We start from the raw sequence: 16,966 nt of genomic DNA on the forward strand, positions 1-16,966 counted from the left end.
ATCTTCACAGCTGCTCTTCTGTTTGGCATGGCCATGGAAACACTGAGAAGCCAGCAAGGGACAGACCCAGCAGTGTGCCATGGGGCAGCAGAGCCCCAGAGACACAGTGGCAAATCTCCAAGGACCCAGGGCCTGAAGCCCAAGGACCCACTTGCCCAACTCCTCCATGGGCTAGAAGTTCCAAAGACTTTGTGGACCATCTCCTTCATGGTCCTGAAGACTTGGGAACATGGAGCCCTGAGCACCTCTCAGGGGACTTACCTGCGGGGTGGCCAAGCTCCTATCTCTGTGTAAAGTTATCTGCAGATGGCAGTACCCATACATCTGTGCCAGCGCTGTCCAGCATTCCTGATGGTCTCATGGCCTGGCCTCTGGCCTTGATCTCTGCCCAACCCACCCTGGCAGCACCCGCCCTGGCTCTCTGCCTGGCTCAGAGCCTTGTCCCTTGGGCCACAGAGTCAGGATGTTTGGATTCAATGGCTGCAAGTCCTCCCAGGTCATTGCCCCTGCACACAGGGTGTCCTGGGGCAACACCCGCAAATGACTGCTTTTAAATGCCAAGGAAAAACTCCCTGCTGCTTTACCAGCCATCCTGAACACCCTATGGAAATGCTGTCCCCAGTGCTGTCCTCCATGGAGCAGAATGGCCCCAGCCTTTGTGGCCCTGGGCTCTCAAGCTGTGGGACAGCAGCAGGATGGTGCTGCATGCTCCAGCCAGGCAGGGACTACTGCCCACAGCCAGCAGGGCTAGGGCAGGCAAGGCTAGGAATGGTGCCCATGGACTGTGGTATCTGGGCTTTTAATCATACAGGAGAGGAAATGCAGAAAAGGAGTGAGAAAAGATGTCAGGAAATGGACATGCCTTAGGAAGAAGGAACACTCTGCCTTGGGGCTGCAGTTTGCCTTTGAGGGCTCCTGGGCTGTCACTGAAACCACAGAGCCCTGCCACATCATGTCCTGTTGGCATGGCATTGTGCCCAACAAGGATCTCAGGAGGCTGGCAGCCAGCAGGAATGAGGGTGCAGATCCTAGGGGCATTGGAGCAGCCTGAGAACACCCAGGGAGCAGTCTGGAGCCCTGTTCCGAGCTCTGTGTGTGCCAAGACATAGGGCATACCCTTGCCAGCTTCAGGGACAGTGCTGCACACCTCAGTGTTCCCCTCCTTGCCTCTGTCTCAGTTTCCCCGTCTCATTTTGCCTGCCAGGGCTTTCATGGAGACTTGGGTCCTGAACAGCAATGCCAGCAAAGGACACAACTGAGCTAGACTGGGAGCAGGGCAGAACAGGGGCAAGGGCAGAGGAGGCAGCTCTCTGTGCACACACTGCTGAGGCTCACATGTGCCTGCTTCCCCTTTTGGCAGGAAACATCCCGGACAGGACAGTGCCCGGGGTTCGGTGGCACTTCGGGGCTGTTAGTTGATGGTTTCAGCATGAGTCAGTGGGAGTTGGTATCCTGTTTGCAACCAAGCTGTGGGTGGCAGATGGGTGGCACCTTGTCAAGGCTGAGGGCACCTATCCAGCCACAGGGCACCAAACTTGTTCTGGGCCATGCATGCACCATGGGGTGCCCATTTGGCTAGAAGGTACCCACCCAACCATGGGGCACCCACCCAGTAACAGGGTGCCACCCCCTCCAGCACAGTGCAGGGGAAGTGCTGGGAGTGGGGTGTGCCAGCTGACACGTGGGGCAGGAAGGACCTGCTGTGGGGCTGGGACAAGGCAAAACTGAAAAAAAGAGGAAGCCCTCGAGTGCCCCAGCCCAGCACAGCAGCACCCAGGCAGACGCATCTGGCAACTTGCACACCTCCATTACAGTAAGTCTGAGTTCAGTATTAATGACCAGAGAGGGGAGAGGGGCTGAGAAATGGAGTGGCCCCTGCCACTGCTAGAGCAGGGATTTCCCTTTCATAGCATCCCCAAAATGGGGGCAACATCCCCAAATCAGGAGCAACACTCCCACTGCTGGGGACAGAGACCTGCAGCACTGGTACGCAGTGCAGGGAGCCAGCAAAGCTTTCCCAGCCCTTTCTGCTTCCCGTGCCAGATTTGTCTGGAGCTTAAACTTAGCTCATGTATTTTAGCAGGGCAGATGGAGTGGGCCAATGTGGGGAAGGGACTTTCTGCAGCCAAGCTGCAATGCTGGGGTGTGTGGCAAAGTAGGGCACTGCTTTCCAGGAGACTCCAATACTGGAGGACTGGCTCAGCCCCAGCTGGCAGCAGGGCTCAGACAGATCACATGTTTCCAGAGGTTTCCACAAAAGGGGAAACCACCTTTGGTGCTGAATGCTCTGAGCCCTGCAGTGGGACCAGCTCTCCAGAGGGGACTTAAACTGGTGGTTGGTCCCCAGTGCAGCCAACCATTCCCCTCTCCACCTCTGCCATTGCTCTGCTCCCAGCAGTGCTGCTGGTTAAACCACAGAAGCCTGAGCCAGGCAGATGGGCACCCTGGCAGGGTGAGCATCCGACAACTGGGGGGCCCATGAGCCTGCAAGCTGAGCCCCACCAGTGGCAGCCCCAAGTGCTGCACTGTCCTCCCTGCTATCCCTGTCCTCCCTCCGCTCTGGGCCCACACAGCGGCATCCTAAATATTAAATGTGAGTGTTTGGGGCACTGAGTCTATGAGCTCCCAGCCTGCTGGGGCTCCTGATGCCCTTAGGGACTGGAGAGTGCACCCTGACCTGGGGAGAGCACCTCGAACCTTGGAATTGCCTTGCCATTGTCACAGGAGAATGCTGGGGTGAGCAGGCACTTCTTGGGCAGGACACTGCCATACTCAGCCCTCATCAGAGTTTTGGACTTCACAGTCAGTCACCCCATTTTCCAGCTAAGGCCTCACCATGGGGCTATTCAGGTGGAATTGTGGTGTTCCTTCTTGTCCTTTGGTGCACAGCAGTGGCAAAGCTGGCTGCATATCAGGTTTGACCTATTCTGGGCAAAGCAAGAATTGAGGACTGAGACTGTGGCTGTGTGTCAGGTGGGGAAACTGAGGCATGGAGCAAGCAAGCACTGCCTTTAGTGGGGCCAGCCAGGTGGGGCAAAGGAGCACAGGTGGCTATTTTCCATCAGCTCTGCACCTCCCAGAAGCATCTGTGCTCCCCCAAAGGTCACCAGAGACTGCAGGAGCATGAACAAAGGCCCTGTGCATGAGGAACTCTGTGGCACAGGGAAGCAGAGGGTCCTGGGGTGATGCTGAGGCTCAGGCTTCATGAAGAAGCCCTTTTTCTGGCCGCTCGGGCCACAGTGCCTCCCCATCACCCCTCACTCCAGGCAAGCCAAGCTGATGGCCCTCGGTGGGCGCTCCTCTCTCACAGGTGTCAGCTCTGTCACCCGATGAGGAGACAGCCAACCCACCAGCATGCCCTGCGCATTGCCGCTGCGATGGTCACCATGGGGCCGGCCTGGTGTGAAGACCTTGGTCACTGCCGGGGTGTTTGTAACCATCCTCTGGAACTTGAGGTTCTTCCTCAACCCCTCCAAGGGTTCTGTAGAAGACTCTAAACACAGGAAGCCACTGGTGATCCTGGTGTGGGAATGGCCCTCCAAGCAAGTCCCCAATGTCAGCAGAGACGTGTGCCATGAGCTGTACAGCATCACAGGCTGCCAGCTCACCACACAGCGGCAGCTCCTGTACCAGGCCGATGTGGTGGTGTTCCCCCACTCCAGGCTCCAGCCTGGCCGGGACAAACTGCCGAAAGAGAGGCTGCCAGGGCAGAACTGGGTGTGGGTCTCCCTGGAGTCCCCCTCCAACACTAGAGCTCTAGCAGCATGGAACCAGACCTTCAACTGGGTGATGACCTACAGACAGGATTCAGACATCTTCATCCCCTATGGCAAGCTTGTGCCCAACCGGTCAGCTACTGTGAACATCCCTGCAAAGACTAACTTGGTGTCCTGGGTTATCAGCAACTACCACAGGACTCAGAAAAGAGCTGAAGTATACAAAAACCTCTCCAGGTATCTACATGTGAATATATATGGGAAAGCAAACAACAGGCCCCTCTGCAAGGACTGCCTCTTGCCAACAATATCCAAGTCCAAGTTCTACCTGGCCTTTGAGAACTCCATCCACCGGGACTACATCACAGAGAAACTCTGGAGGAACTCACTGCTGGCTGGCACAGTGCCTGTGGTGCTGGGGCCACCCAGGGCCAACTATGAGCAGTTTGTTCCTGCAGACTCCTTCATCCATGTGAATGACTTTGGCTCCCTGGAGGAGCTGGCCACCTTCCTGAAGACCATGAACTCCAGCCGCTACCAGCAGTTCTTTGCCTGGCAGAGGAGATTCAGTGTGAAGCTCTACACTGACTGGAGGGAGCGGATCTGTGCAATCTGCACAGCCTACCCCCACCTGCCTCATGGCCGCCTCTATCCTGACCTGCAGAGCTGGTTCAACTCCTAGTGTGTGCCAGGACCCTTGGGATGAATGCAGGCAGGAGTGGAAGGTGCGTGAGGCACTCACCTGTACACAGGATGTGAAGAAAGGACAGGAGCCCCTACTGTCCTCCCAACCTAGCTGTTGCCGCACTGTAACTTCAAGCAACTCCCGATGACTTCATTTCTTGTGAAACAGGACTTATCACCCCGACCCAACACTGAACACCTTGTCAGGGTGCTGGCAGGACCAAGGGTGCTTTGGAAATAAGTGGCACAGTGCTGCTGAGGTTGTGCATGTGGTGTGGGCAGGGCAGGGGGTGGTGGGTGGCTCAGGGCTCCATTACCCCATGGCCAGGGAGGAAAGACAGCATGTGCTCCCCCTCTTCCCAGCAGCACCCATTTCCTGTCCCCCACCCTTGAGCCATGGGTGTCACTGTGCCAGTGAGGAGCCACAGGACACCAGATTCTCTCAGGAATCTCAGTGCTGCCAGGCAGGCAGAGGGACACTGTGGTTGTCACTCCCTCCCTGCTGTGACAGGAAGCCAAGTGAGCAGACAGCCTGCAAGAGGCTTGCACAACCCCGAAGCAAAGCCAGTCCCATGGGCAAGTTGCACATGCACGCATTGCACTGGGGAAACCCTGCAGCATGGGCATCCCAAGAGGAAGTACCCATCTGGGATCGGTGATTTCGGCCTTGAGTGACAGGACCAGGGCAAGACATGACTGGTCTATCTGCACATTGCTCTTTGCCCCTCTACTCAGTGCCATCAACTCCCTTGATATAAACAACTCTTTTTGTGACAAGTTTCCGTTCCAGTTTTCTTCCCTGTGGCCCTGAAGTCACCGAACCCCACCTCTGCCAAGCTGCCGGGTGCCCAGCAGCACTGAGAGTCAGCAGAGGGAACATCCCTCCCCTGGCAGAGCCCTGGTAAGGTGGCAGCTGGACGGGCACACTGTGCTCTTCTGACTTCTGTGGCTTCCGATTTCCGCTTTATTGTTTTCTGGGTCAACCAGAAGTGGAATAGGAGGGGCTGTGGGTGCCAACAGACAGATGCTGGGTGCTCATGAGCAGGGATACCAGTATAGCAGGATGTGAGGTCCCATGGTGGGCTGTAGCTCCTGTGTGGCTGCATGCAGAAAACCAGACAGTCGAAGTGTGGAGAGAAGCAAAGCTTAGGGAGATGACATGTCTCAGATTTCTGGTCCTGACCCTGCCGATCTCCTGCACCGCTCAAGTGCCAGGCGGAACCGGGCAGCAGCAACAGGGGGGACAGTTTCTGGTGGATGCCACACACAGCTGTGCGCCTACCCTGTGGGCAGGCAAGTACAAGGCTCTAGGGAGCAAGCAGGGATGCAGAGGGGCCCCACCCTATAGGGCTGGAACCTAGCCCAGCCCTTTGCAGGGTCCCAAGGTGCCCTGCGAGCAGCTGCCTTCGGTGCTCCTATTCCAGGCAGCCCTAGCGAGCAAAGCTCCAGCTATCAGCCACCAAGCTGAAAGCAGGGCTTTCCAGAAGATTCCCTACAGGCTTGATTGGGGATTTCATTCTGCTCAGGGGAAGGACCCTCGAGGAGAATGGACTGGGGGCAAACCAACTGAGAGTGTGGTGGGAAAAAAGTAAAGTGTCATCCCCCAAACATCCCTGCTCCCAGCAGCTCAGCTCCCAGTGCTCAATGGACCTGCATGGTTGGGTTGTTATGACTCCACTAGAGACTGCCTCAGCTGGATGACACACATGGGAACACTCATTCCTGCCCTGTCAGCACCATACTATAATGAGGACAGCCCCATCTGTCCAGACCTCTTAACTGCCCATCCTGCTACATCCTCCTCAGTCCTTCTCTGTCCCTGGCAGCTGCTGCATCAGCCTACAAGCTAGCTCACACTGCTTTCAACCTTCCCAGAAGCAGCTACAGCATACCAGCAGTTAAAACTGGGTGGAAGATGGCCACCCTCCCTCCACTTTTGACCCCCTCTGCTTTGCAGGGCAACAGCCCTGACAAATTGGTACCACTTCAGGGCCAAGCTGCCACCAGTCGTGGAAGGAAGCCAAGCTGCAGGCAGCCAAGAGCTGAGCGTTGCTGGCACGAGGAGGATACATCCACCTTCTTAGGGTGCCTTGCTCCAGCCCTGCTGTGCCCCTGCATGCAGGCAAACCTCAGTTGCTGGACTGCAGGAGCAGGGATGCAAGGAAGGCAAGGAAAGGGTTAACTCATTCTTGCCTCAAAGAACTCTGAGATTTATTTCACTGCCAGAGGGAATGTGATTAAGAACAAAAAATTTAAAAATCATCTTTAACTACAGCAGGCTGGAGGGCATGGGGTGCTAGCAGCATGGACAAGGTGGTGTAGGCCCCCTGGGCTGGGCCTTCCAGGGAAAGATGGGTTCTGGGCAGCTGGACTGTGAGGAAGGGGGGGGGAGACAGAGGGGGGTGGGGCTGGGGGCGATGCTGGGCACAAAGCACTGGGGTGGACCCCCCAACCCAAACAAACCTTATCAGCTGCCCCACAGAGGGGTGAAGCTCTCTCGTGCCACAGGATGAGGGGTAGTTGTGGGGCTCACCTTCTCCTCTTGCCCCAGCCTTTGGCTCATCCTGGCCACCCAGGAGGGTGGGCAGAACCACCAGGGCCATTAGCCCTGAGCATGGCACCCGAGCCCCATGCTATGTGACAGGGCAGAAGAAGACACCTGGGAAACTAGATCACTACAAAAATTTTTCCTTTTTAAAAACTACAACCAAAAACCTTTTAAAAAAAAAAACAAAACCACCCCTCCCCCACCCTTCCCAAAATCTAAAAAATACTTTTTTCTGCATCTTGCAGGAGAGTGGCTGGGCAGGGGCCAGGTGTGGGCTCAAGAGCTTCAGAGGGTGCAGTGGGACAGGAGGAGCTGCCCTCAGGAGAGGTCAGAGGGGGCAAATGCTGCTGGGACCATTAAACTCACGTAACAGGGAAGGGCTAGGAGCATCTGCAGAGGCCAGGCACCATCCCTGGGCCTCAGGCTCTCAACCTCTCCCACCCCAAAAGCCCCACACATCAGCCCAGCGAGCAGAAGCAGGGCTGTGCCTGTGTGAGCCCAGGGCAAGAGGGGCTGCCCCAAAGCACCAGCCCACCTGCAGTGAGCCCAGAGCCCCTGGTTCAGTGGCCGCTGTTACTCATGGAGAGCCCAGGCTGCAGCGCTTGTGGGAACATCTCGGCTTTGTGGAAGGTTGGCATGTAAACAGGAGGAGAGGGTGCCAGGCTGTAGCCCTGGGACGTCACTGGGATGGGCAGAGTGGAGGGCACCAGGGGCTGGTTCATGTCATACATCATCCCCTCTGCCTCGTTGCCGTAGGGTAGCAGCAGCCGTTTGCCTTTCTGACGCCGGTTGCAGAACCAGACCCGGACCACCTGTGGGAAGGGAGACAGAGAAGGGTGAGGGGGTGACTCAGGCACACCATGTGACAAGAAAACCCTACTGCTGGTGGCATCTCCACAGCACCCCAACCTGCCAGTGCAGCCCCCTCCCTGTCACAACTCCATGCTAGGCTCAGCTCAAACAAACTTCAGCCATGACCACTTTCCCACAGCTTCCAGAGTCGAGAGATGACAGAAAAGGCAACTGTTAAACAGGAAAGAAGATAAAGAATCGAAAGAAAGGTTCCTCTCCAAAGGCTGGTAGCATAGCTAGATGAAGGCAATATGCAAACTTGAGTATTGTTAGTGGGTTGTTGTTTGTCTCTCTTCTGGTGCCTTTCCACTTCAGAGGAAAAACATTGTAACTTTCCATGTGGGTTCTTGGGACCAAAAATTAGCTTCTTCAGAGATGAATTAGTATCAAAGGATTACTTTTATAGGATTACTTTCATATATTTATGTACATATACACAAACACAGATGCCTGTAGTTGGGTCTGGGAACTATTTTTGTCTCTCTTAAGTTTTAAATATTTAATCTGCGAACAAAAGTCTTCTCTGGAATCAAGTGGGTTTTTCTTTCTCATATTGATGAGCCATATATATCCCAACTGTCTGGCAGAGCTAAAGGGCAGTTATTTACATCTCTCCGTTTGTATTTAATTTTTCCTCTGAACTTAAGTATCAAACTGATAGGTGCTCAGAAGTTGGAGCCATTTGGGCACCCATCCTCCCCACCCTCCCAACCTACATCTTTATCCAGGTTGAGGTCCTCAGCGATCTGGGAGATCTCCTGGGGACTGGGCTTCACGCACTTGCGGAAGAAGCTCTCCAGTGTCCCTTTCACGTTGGTCTCGATGCTGGTCCTGCGTTTTCTCTTCCGGGCTTGGGCCAGTACTTGCTCTGCATTGCACATCTGGGAATGAGAGAGGGAATATGTTTGCTTACCAGGTGGAAGAGGCTCCACCAGGCTCGGAACAACATGTGTAGCTGGCTGCAGAGCTTGGGACACAGATTGTGTCCCTGTGACGCTCCACTGAGCATCATTCCACTGTGACTGGGGCCATTCCCAGTGTCCCAGCACTATCAGCAGTGAGGCTGGACACATCTTTCTGCAACCCCCTCAGTGTTCCCCAGGGAGCAGCAAGCTGCACATTCAATCTATCAGAGATTCCAGCAGGACCTGTCTGCTCCAAAATGGGAGCTGCCACAATCACAGGGTGTCTGCAGGGGGATTTGGCTTCCCCCCCCAGCCCAGCAGAAGGTGATACCCAGTGGTTTGCCCTCAAGCCACGCTGCAAGATTGCAAGATGACTTCTGCTCCCCTCTTCTCTCCCTGAAGACACGTGGCAGAGGGAGGAAAATCTGTGGCTTCAGGGCTTGCAATTACCCAGCTCCCAGCCCCCTCAGCCCTGCACCTCTTGCATGTTGTCCGTGTTCTCTGCCTCATTGAGCCAGCGCTGCAGCAGCGGCTTTAGCTTGCACATGTTCTTGAAGCTGAGCTGGAGCGCTTCAAAGCGGCAGATGGTCGTCTGGCTAAACATCTTCCCTGTGCAGGCAAGGCAAGCAGGGAGGGCATTACACACCACGCAACTTCCCTCACCAGCAGCTCCCCAGGATTACCACCCCCAAGATTGCCCTGTGTTCCTGGGAGACCAGGAAAGGCATTCTCCCTGTTCCTTAAGCAGGGATTTAAAGCCCTGAAATGCATCTTAATAAGCAACTGCAGCAATTTTAAACCAGTTCCCTGTGAGCTCGAACCTTTCAGTTCAGGGCAGATCTGGAGACACCCCACCAGGAGCCCTCTGCCTTGGATGCCTCCGTTGCAGATCGTTAAGGAGCAGAAATTATTAGCCCAGGTGATTCCAAACCCCTCTCGAGCCTCTCCCCAGTCCACCGCCTGGGGGGGAACTCAAGCGCCCTCCCCCTCACCGTAGAGCGTGCCCAGCGCCAGCCCCACGTCAGCCTGGGTGAAGCCCAGCATGATGCGCTTGTGCTTGAGGTCCTTGGCAAACTGCTCCAGCTCTCCTGAGGTTGGCGCATCCTGCCAGGGACAGAAAGACACTGAAAAGGGACAACTCACGCCCAGGGTCCAGGGTCTGTCCGGGTCCCCGAAGACCAGCAGAAGACGGCTCAGCTGAGCCCTCGGCAGCACTCACACCGACCAGGCTCACATAGGACCCACCCCGACCACGCACACTGCTCAGCTCGGCCCAATCTGGCACGGCGGCGGCCAAGGATAGCACAAAGGCACCGAGAGCTTCTTTTCTGCCTTAACACTCCCTGCTAATGTTCCCTCTGTCCTCTGGCTCGCGCCCGCCCGGCCCAGCCAAAGGCAGCACCGGTGATCACATAGGCCGAGTGCCAGATCTGCCCCATTCTCACTCATTCCACGACACGTGCGCACGGGGACGTTCAGTTCTTGCGTGGCGTGGGCCTCTTTCCCACGGCTCTCGGGCTGAGGCAGCCCCTCACCAGCCGCTCTCCTGCCTGCGCCCGGAGCAGGGAAAAGACTCCCGTGAAGAGAGGGACAAAAGTGCCCATTAGCGGATGGGATTTAGGCACCTCTTTGCCACCAGCAGGTCTTCCGTTCTGGCAAGCGGCTACCCAGGCGCTTCCCACTTTCCTGCCGCAGTAGCCTTCAGCCTCTACGGGGGAATTTTGAAGCCTTTTACCAAATTTTCAGCGGGGTTTCGGGTTTTCCAGGAGTTTTTCCTGTCACCGAGCCACAGCTATTAGTTTCTGACGTATATAGGCACCGGTAAACTCGGAGCATCAGCATCCCTCCCACAAAGGAGGGATGCCGTCCCACATCGCACTCCTGCATCACCGTCCCGTAGCCAGAAAACGCCATTCATGACCACCTCCCACCCAGCGCGGCCGGTTGCGGCCCGAGGACACACGCGCATCGATCGTGGCGTGGGACCTCCCACAGCTCCAATCCGCTGGCGTCAGAGCAAATCCTCCCAACCCCGTCAGGGACCAGCCCCCGGCATCGGCCGCCGCTGCTGTCCCCGGGGCGGGCTCGTGATTCGTCAACACTGAGAAATACTAAAAACAAGCGCAAACCACAAATTCAATCATGCTGGGAACCAGCCCTGCTGCCCCCGTCTTCCTCTCGCCCTCATCTTTGTGCTCTCTCTTCCCCAGCAGACTACAGTGGAGCTCCGGGAGCGCCGGCCGGGGACGCAGCCCACCGGCGGGCACTGGCCTGGAGCCCTCGGTGCTGCGCTGCCCCGAGTATCACGCCGGAGCTGGCTTCGGCATCGCTACCCGGGACGACTCCGCCGCATTGCGTAGGGGAAGCTGCTCTCCCGAGTTCCCAAAACCCCCACTCTTACCCCAAAGCAGCCTCCCCAAGGCTCTCCCCCTAGCGAGAGTCTGACACATGCGGGACGACCCCCAGCGCCGGGTCAGGGCTTCTCCCGGTGACACCCGACGGTGGGGCCGGACAGATGGCACCGGCTGGATTTCGGTGGTACACGAGAGCAGCCGGGCAGCTCCTGCCGACGGGGCTCCGGACGGGGAGGAAAGCCCCAGGGCCACAACGTGTGCGGACGGCGGGAACGGGGCAGGGTAGCCCACCCGACCCCCGTCCCGTCGAGTCTCACCTCCTCACCGCTGTCGCTGGAGTGTCCGCCCTCGCTAGCGGCGCCGCTGGAGCTGCCGCTGCTGCCCAGCCCCGAGGGGCCGCCGGAGCCCGGCTGCAGCGCGGCGGGGCAGAGCTGGGGGCCAGGGAAGGCAGGGGCGGCCGGGCCAGGGAAGGACGGCCCGGGCAGGGCGGCGGGGCCGGTGGGCGCAGGGCCGGCCCAGGGCGGGGGCGGCCAAGCTGGGCCGCAGCAAGCGGCGGTGCGGGGCTCGGGCTCGGGCTGGCTGCAGGGCCGGCCCGGGCGCACCTCCGCCTTGGCAGGCGGCGCGGGGGCAGGCGGGGGCAGCCAGGCGCGGGCCGGCGGCGGGTCGCGGGTGGGCTCGGGCTCGGCGGTGGTGGCGAAGGGGAAGAAGAGCGGCTGGGAGGGCGCCCCGTCGAAGCTGCCGCGGGGGAAGGGAGGTCCGGCGTCGGTCAGGAGGCCGAAGGGGGCGGCCGGCAGCCCCCCGTCCGGGCTGAACATGCTGCCCGCCGCCCGCTGCCCTAGGGCTCCATGCGGGGGCTGCCGGCCGCTGCCTCCCTGCTGCGGCGCCGCCGGGGCCTCTGAGAGTGACGGGGCCGGGCCGGGCCGGATGGAGATGGGCCCCGGCCCCATTGGGCCCTGCATCGGTGGGTCGGGCGTGAACTTGATCCCCCAGGGGGGCGGGGGGCACGGAGGAAAGGTGCGATGGGAGGGGGCTGCGCCGGTCCGCACCCAGCGCCGGCGGAGAGGTGGAGGGGGCGGCCCCGATGCCACAGGGAGGGGGCGGACACCGATCCTGTCACGAGGCCTCGTACCCCTCCGGTCCCGAGGCACTCGAGGAGACCTCTCTCCCTTGCACCCCTCCGGCCCCACGTTGTTCGGTGGGCAGCGCGCCAGTGTTAGGGCGGCAGCAGCCACGGGGTCTTCCCACCTGGGAACGCCCAGCGCTGCGTAACCTCGGCAAGAACCGGGATGGCTTTGGGGAGTTAGTGGCGGCATGAGCCGGGGCCAGGGGCTGGTGTGAGGGCAGCTTACCCAGCTGCGGCGGCCACTTGTCTCCAGTACAGAGGACAAGCCGCGCGATGCTGGTGTCATCGTGCAGCAGCAGGGATGGCCCAGGGCTTGACCATCACCTCTTGCCCCCCTTGATGCCTGGTCTTGTTGACTGAGCCTTAGCTCCTTGGGGAGCATAGACAGAGGTGAGGCTCCCGGCGCCCCTTACAGTCTCACCATTCCTCTCCCTCACTCTGCAGAGAAGAGTTGTGGCTCGGAGGAGCATGTCTGTCCCTGGGGCCCCAGAACTCGGGGGGTGCTGTCGGGGAAGGAATTGCAGCCCCAGCTATCGCTGGGGCTACACAATGAAGCACACTCCATATTTTCTCTATCTTAAAGACTTTCTCTTCACACTGCCCTTCACAATGGCGTTACCAGGGCTGACTTCTGTCATTTCCTCTTTCCTTCCCTCTTGGCTCAGGGCCGGGAAGCCTCCCGATCCTGAATCCATCACATCAGCCTCTGTTTGGCTCTGCCCGATGCCAGCTCCTGCGTACGGGCTGGTACCCACAGCGTGGGCACTCACTGACCTCAGCTGGAGCAGGGCGAGGGGTGCTCCTTTTGCCAGCACCCCGTGACCCCAGCCGGAGCAAAGCAGGGAGTGATCCCACTGCCTACAGCGCTGCCTGTTTATTAACCCAGATTACCGGGAGCTGCTGCCGTCTCACACTGGAGATATGGCGAGGAGATAGGCTGGAGCAGTTTCCCCCCGCGGCGAGATGGGAATGGGGCCGTGGGCGGGGAACTCGGGGAAAGTGCTTGATGATACTTACAAAGCACTTGCTTTGGCTCCCCGAGATGGCTGGAACCCAAGGACTGGCACCCAGGGAGAGATGCCTGGGACAGGCACCCAAGGGCTGGCAGACCGGGAATCACACCCACACCTGGGATCCAGGGAGTGGCACCCAGGGAGTGGTGTCCACAATGCCAGCAACAGCCCCTAGGCCAGCACCTGGCACTGCTGCCTGTCAGAGGAAGTGTAACAGCTCAGCCTCTTGATGATATTCCTCTAAAGAAAAAAATGTCCCGGTGGATGAGCTGGAATTAATGTCGGTTTCTGACGCCTGGCAGGACATGTACCAGGCTGCCCATCCTGGCTGTGCCAGACTACATCAGGAGGGAGGGCAGCCCCAGGAAAATGAACTAAAGATTCAAAAACCTTGTGGGGACATGGGCAGCCCTGAGTGAGCCCTGTGGCTTCTGGACCTCGGGAGTCCCATGCCCAGAGCTGTGAAGCACCTTCCCCAGCAGGGGCTGGATTGAATCTGCAAGAGGACGACCTAGACCATGCTGCTGGGGATGCTGGACCCAGTGCCGTGCAGGCAGACCTGCCCACTGCCTGCTGTGCTGCTGCCTGCCCCACTGCCAGCGGGCAGAGGAAATCTCTCTGCGGGACCCCGATGGCAGCCATCAGCCCTGCTCCTCCCGGGCTCCTGCTGCGGCCCAGGGCTTCAGAAGCTCCTTGGCTGGGCAGTAACTCCCTTTCCCTTTGATTTATTGTTCCCGGGCTGGACCCCCCTCCTCCTGCCAACCTACTTTTTCTCTCCATCCCCCCGGGAAGCCTCCCAGGCCCCCTCCCCCGCCCTTTTCTCTCCCCCCCCCAGGCCCTCAAACGCATTCCTGGTCCTTTCACATACAGACAGAGGGGAAGGGAGACGTTGACTTTGAACCGGCCCCTTTGTAGGCGCGGGGCCCATTGTGGCGGTGATGGTTTTAGCTGGGGAATGTGGAAAGAGTCAGTGGGGTTTCTCGGTGTGTGCCCCCCCCCCCCATACATTTCAATGATTTGGGGGGGGCTGTGTGAGGTTATTGTGTAGGGTCTCTTCTGCCTGCTCTAGAGGAGATGGATGGATACACCCTTCCATCAGCCCATATCTCGAACCTGCTGGTGTTCCAGGCTTGGCCAGGATCTGTCTAAGGCAGCCAGGGATCAGTGGGATGCTGCTAAGAAAATGGGAGCAGAAAGAGATGCATCCGCTTTACTGGCTCACTGAGATGGCTGGAGAAGGCTGAGATGTACATCTGCTCATCCTCCCTTTGCTGAGTGTGCTCGTACGGCACTGGTGCTTGGGATTTTAAGAGAGTGGATGAGCACGGATGGTGTTTTATTCGTAGTCAGGCCACCCTTTTCTGTGGCAGGTGATGGAAAGGCCATTGGGGCTGTGCTGGATACCCCTGAGTTGCCCACCAAAGGGGGGCTGCAGTCCTGCACGTGGTGGGTCAGGGTCCCATGGTGAGGGGGCCACTCCAGGACCATCTAAGGAGGGCTGGACAGGGGATTCATCTCCAGAAACCCCATGCCTGGATGAACACTGATCTACTCCCTGTCAGCACAGCTTGCTGAGCTGCAGCTGGCCTTGTGGGACCGTTAAGGTGCTTCCAAACCTGGCCCAGGGTAAAATCACAGAGAGGTTTTTGGTCCAGTTCTGTCCCCTTATTACAAAGGCCCTGGACTGTAATGTGGGTCTCACCCACACTACCATAGTGCCTGAACACACTAGTGGGCCCACCCCACTGTGTTACAGCTGGGGGGGATGACGTGGAAGCTGAAGTCCTTGGATATCTGCAGCATAGGTGCCCCATCCCTGGACAAATGACTCTTCCATGCCTGGATGCATGATACGGACAGGGATTCCCAGGGGACACAGGACTCCTGTGGCCACCGTGCCCAGAGCGAGGGGGTATTCCCACGCAGAACAGTCAATTTTTACTGTGAGCTAGAGCTTCCCAAGATGTCTGGAGGTGCTCCAAGAGGGATTGCTGGGTTGTGGGAGCAAAGGAAGGACAAATTCAGGGACCTCAGCAGAGAGGAGTGGGTTCGAGGCTGAGTTTCCCCAGGACTGAGCCCTGGGGGCATCTCGGGTTATTTGGGTGTGCATCGCCCAGGGGTGCAGCTGGAGAAGCTGAGAGATGCATCCCGGGCGGGTGCTTTGGCGGTGAGTCAGCACCCACCTCCGGAGCCCGAAACCAGGAGAGATGGTATCAGCCTGATGGGGGGGCTGGCGTGATCAAAGGAGCTCGGCTGCACACAATGCGGGGACTCGATAGCCCTTATCTGTCAACCCCGAGGTGCGAAGGGCCCTGGGGGCGAGGGGCAGACGGAGGGGGGGGGGCGGGGGGCAGTGGGTGCTGCAGGGCTGGGTGTGGGAGCTCCCACCCCACCTTTCCCCGGAGAAACCTCTCCTGGCAAATACTGAGAGGCAAGAAAATTATGTCCCTGGGAAAACCCTTGGGAAGGGTTTGAAAGCTCCTCCAGCTGCAGAAGCGGGACGGCTGCTTACTATTCCCTGGGGAAGGTTTTGGGGACCACAGAATCCTCCCTCCTTGTTCCCTTGTCCCACTGCTGTCGAGAGGAGCCCCCCGAGCCCCGGGCCCCACACCATACACTCGCATGGGTCTCAAACATGGTCGTTTAATAAAATCTCCTTTTAAAAGAACTACGATTCATACAACAACGACGAGAGGTGTGGGAGAGTGGCAGCAGCCCAGGGGAGGGGGAGCACAGGACATGGGGACAGAATCTGTGCCGTGATGGCCTCTGTCAGCCACCCCGCCAGGCACAGACACGGTCCCATGCCACCACCACTCACCAGCCCATCCCTGCCACTGGTGCCTGCCTGCCCATGCCTGCCTGAGTGTGCAATGGCTCCACTGAGCACAACAGGTGGCCGTGACAGTCCACAACAGGGTCTGGACATGAAGCCACACCTGTACAAAGTGACCCAAACCCTGTTCTGGGCCTTCCAATGGAGGAGTTTATGGCCTACGTACTCGGGAGGGTTTGAGGAGCAGCACTGGGCTCCAAGCAAGAACGTGTTGGTGAGGGCTGTTGAGGCTGGACACGGGCAACAGAGAGGTGCAGGGAGTGTCTGAGGCCTGAGATGTGCCTGGGATGGACCAGTGCAGACTGCTGCCTGCCACAGAGGGATGCCCGAAGAACACACAGTGCCAGGCTCCACAGGGATGCTGCCAGAGTGTGGGCTCTGTGGGGTTTGAAGCAGCACAGCAAAGCCCTCATGCCTTGGCTACCTCTCTCAGCTACCCCAGCTCCCTCCAGTCCTGTTCCTTCCTCCCCTGCAGCCACATAAGCTTAAAAAGAAAACCTTGAACACTTTTTCTGAGCTTTTACCCCACTGAGGCCTGTGGTAAGAGAGACCCCATCCTCTGCCACCACAGACTGATGTGGACTCCCAGGCCACAGTGGCACTGGGATTGCCCATGTCCCAGGGGACTTGAAGCCTAGCACCCTTAAAGGGGTCAGAGCACAGGGCAGCATCTGAAGGAGCATCCTGGGGAGTGATGCCAGTGCCTGCTCGACCTGTTTCTGCCATTGGCTCCCAGAGCACTATCCTGCTGCCAGGAGCTGCCTAGACTGGCGTGGAGGAGGCAGAATGGGCGCTGAAGCCCTTAGTGATGCCACCTGCTGCTGGGAAAGGCTCCATCCCTGGCAGAGGGGCTCTGGGCAGGCTGACAGCCCTGACTCCGGGCATGAGCATGCCCAGCCCTCCTGGCCCTCTCCTGCTTTCTGACCCTCTTTCTG

The 16,966-nt window shown here is 58.5% G+C and overlaps 2 protein-coding genes across 2 annotated transcripts; one reads left to right on the forward strand and one right to left on the reverse strand.

Annotated features, from left to right (window-relative positions):
- The first annotated feature begins 3,354 nt into the window (after positions 1 to 3,354).
- Positions 3,355 to 5,169, forward strand: FUT7 (fucosyltransferase 7). Its single transcript, XM_066201320.1, has one exon. The coding sequence runs from the start codon at positions 3,355 to 3,357 to the stop codon at positions 4,396 to 4,398; it is 1,044 nt and encodes a 347-aa protein (XP_066057417.1). The 3' UTR covers positions 4,399 to 5,169.
- Positions 5,170 to 6,583: 1,414 nt separating this feature from the next.
- Positions 6,584 to 11,874, reverse strand: LOC136299497 (POU domain, class 5, transcription factor 3-like). Its single transcript, XM_066201174.1, has 5 exons — positions 11,377 to 11,874; positions 9,698 to 9,809; positions 9,184 to 9,314; positions 8,517 to 8,681; positions 6,584 to 7,760 (listed from the first exon to the last, which is right to left on the reverse strand). Exons 1-5 carry the CDS (start codon positions 11,872 to 11,874, stop codon positions 7,509 to 7,511), a joined length of 1,158 nt encoding a protein of 385 aa, XP_066057271.1. The 3' UTR covers positions 6,584 to 7,508.
- Positions 11,875 to 16,966: the final 5,092 nt, after the last annotated feature.

This window comes from Chamaea fasciata, unplaced genomic scaffold, assembly GCF_029207755.1.
Source record: "Chamaea fasciata isolate MVZ Bird 193981 ecotype frontalis unplaced genomic scaffold, bChaFas1.0.hap1 SCAF_20, whole genome shotgun sequence".
NCBI classification, from domain to species: Eukaryota; Metazoa; Chordata; class Aves; order Passeriformes; family Sylviidae; genus Chamaea; species Chamaea fasciata.